General features: G+C 41.8%; 1 protein-coding gene across 1 annotated transcript in view; it reads left to right on the top strand.

Annotated features, from left to right (window-relative positions):
• The window catches only part of LOC148034726 (G2/mitotic-specific cyclin-2-like), a 3,675-nt gene extending 2,205 nt beyond the window's left edge, over window positions 1–1,470 (top strand). Inside the window, exons 11-14 of the mRNA XM_087680704.1 lie at window positions 40–99; window positions 215–313; window positions 388–569; window positions 694–1,470. Of these exons, the coding sequence (XP_087536830.1) occupies window positions 40–99; window positions 215–313; window positions 388–569; window positions 694–859 (507 nt within the window). The 3' untranslated portion in view covers window positions 860–1,470. The remainder of the gene's footprint in view (window positions 1–39; window positions 100–214; window positions 314–387; window positions 570–693) is intronic.
• The last annotated feature ends 628 nt before the right edge of the window (window positions 1,471–2,098 follow it).

The raw sequence follows: 2,098 nt of genomic DNA, 5'->3' as shown, positions 1-2,098 counted from the left end.
AGTCATTACCATAGTGACTCAGTTCTGTTATGGGTGCAGATTCATGATTTTGTCATGATATCCGATGACGCATACACAAGGGAGCAGATACTTGAAATGGTGGGTGTCAGAGTCTCTTGGCCAAAATCTTGTGCGTATCATTGATCTACCTGAGTATAGGGTACCCATCATTCCAGCAATTTCTAAAACCTCTTTTCATGTCTTTGGAGTGCAGGAAAAGCTTATGCTGAACACCTTGAGGTTTAATCTGTGTGTTCCTACACCTTACATGTTTCTGGTTAGATTCCTCAAAGCTGCAGCTTCAAATCAAGAGGTAATATACAGCTGTTGCTAGTATATTCTTCCACAGTAGCTTGTTGTGAAGTGTTGACCAAACCTTGTGGACAGATGAACATGCTGGCATTCTATTTTGTGGAACTCTGCCTTGTCAACTTCGAAATGCTGAAATTTTCACCCTCAAAACTTGCCGCCGCTGCTGTCTATCTTGCCCACTACACACTGAGGCCCGAAATGGTGCATTGGTCTGCAACACTGAAGCGCCATTCAGGCTACATGGAATCACAACTAATGTGAGCATTTGTTCATGCATCAGATGCCAGTACAAAGTACCCTTGTTATTCGCATTCATGAGGTCCTCACTCTGTGACATTTTGCTCTAAAATAAGGTTTTTGTTGGCTCTTTTGTTGTTTCAGAGAATGTGCTAGCTTGATGGTTGCTCTGCATGAAGGGTCGGTAAAAGGGAATCTGACAATTGTGAGAAAGAAATACTCGCACACAAAGTATTGCTCAGTGGCATTGCTCAGCACCCCGGCGCTACCAGCCACAGCAGAGACTGCCACTGGGGGACCCATCAAATGACAATTAGCTGTTGCCATTGTGGCTCTCTGCTGTTACTGTGCTTGCTTCTTATTCTTCAGTTGACAATGGAGGATGTGTGTATCATCAATAGAAGATGTGTACATCCTTACAGTCCAGCCAGGGACCCATCAAATGACAATTAGCTGTTGCCATTGTGGCTCTCTGCTGTTACTGTGCTTGCTTCTTATTCTTCAGTTGACAATGGAGGATGTGTGTATCATCAATAGAAGATGTGTACATCCTTACAGTCCAGCCGTTGTTCTCTAGTATCCATAACAGTATTTGTGCATGTATCCATACTCACCACCTTCTTTGTTTGTTATTCCTAGTAATCTGACACAAGAGAGTTTGTGCATCTAGCCCATACCCTCTCACCACCTTTCTCCCACTGTTAGCACAAGGGAATTTGTGCATCTACCCCATATCCTCTCACCACCTTTCTCCCACTGTTAGCACAAGGGAATTTGTGCATCGAGATCCTGTTACTTTTGTTGTACCTGGTATATTACAGCAGACAGCATCACACTGTACAGGTTTACTTGATTATCTTCACACAAAAATATACTCTTATTAGGCATTTTTGTTGACAAAAGATGAAAACTTATATTAACATTTGAGCTTTCATGATATTAATAAGTTTCTTTCTCCTCAATAATACTGAAGCAAGAGATAGCAATCAATATAACGCACCCCTTGTGAGTGTGCTCTAATTTGGACAAGTATAAGGCTAGCCCAAGCATGATAACCCAATAAGACTAACCCAAGCAATAACAATAGTAATCCAACACCCAATACTGATTTTCACTCGAAGGGACGAGCAATTTGTATTAAAAATTTTAGGACCCACCTAAGGGTGCAATGTAACAATTAACCCAAGGGTTGAGATGCAACTAACATATTGGTTAAACCAAGACATATGAAATTGGAGATCCTTCTTAAATCTGGAGGTTTGACCAAGGAATTTCAACATCCCTTGGAATTGTTGTGTAACTCTTTGATACGATGTTGGAGCATGAAGAAGCGTAGATCGAGGTTGGAAGGAGGTTTAGCGGCTATTGGGAGTTGTGTACGATATAAGATGTGGTGCTTGGTAAGGAGGGTCAACGGCTATTGGGAAACGTTAGTGGGCCTCCAACATCGAGATGCGTACGATGTAAGATGTGGTTCTATGAGTAAGTCGCAAATTTAATCGTTTTACGATAAATTTTGTTAGTAAGGAGGGTCAACGGCTATTGGGAA

The sequence above is a fragment of the Lygodium microphyllum genome, chromosome 6, assembly GCF_053477565.2.
Source record: "Lygodium microphyllum isolate KBCC chromosome 6, Lygodium_microphyllum_v1.1.10, whole genome shotgun sequence".
Classification (NCBI taxonomy): domain Eukaryota; kingdom Viridiplantae; phylum Streptophyta; class Polypodiopsida; order Schizaeales; family Lygodiaceae; genus Lygodium; species Lygodium microphyllum.
Note: the sequence above shows the minus strand (reverse complement) of the source record. Positions and strands in the feature narration are given on the sequence as shown.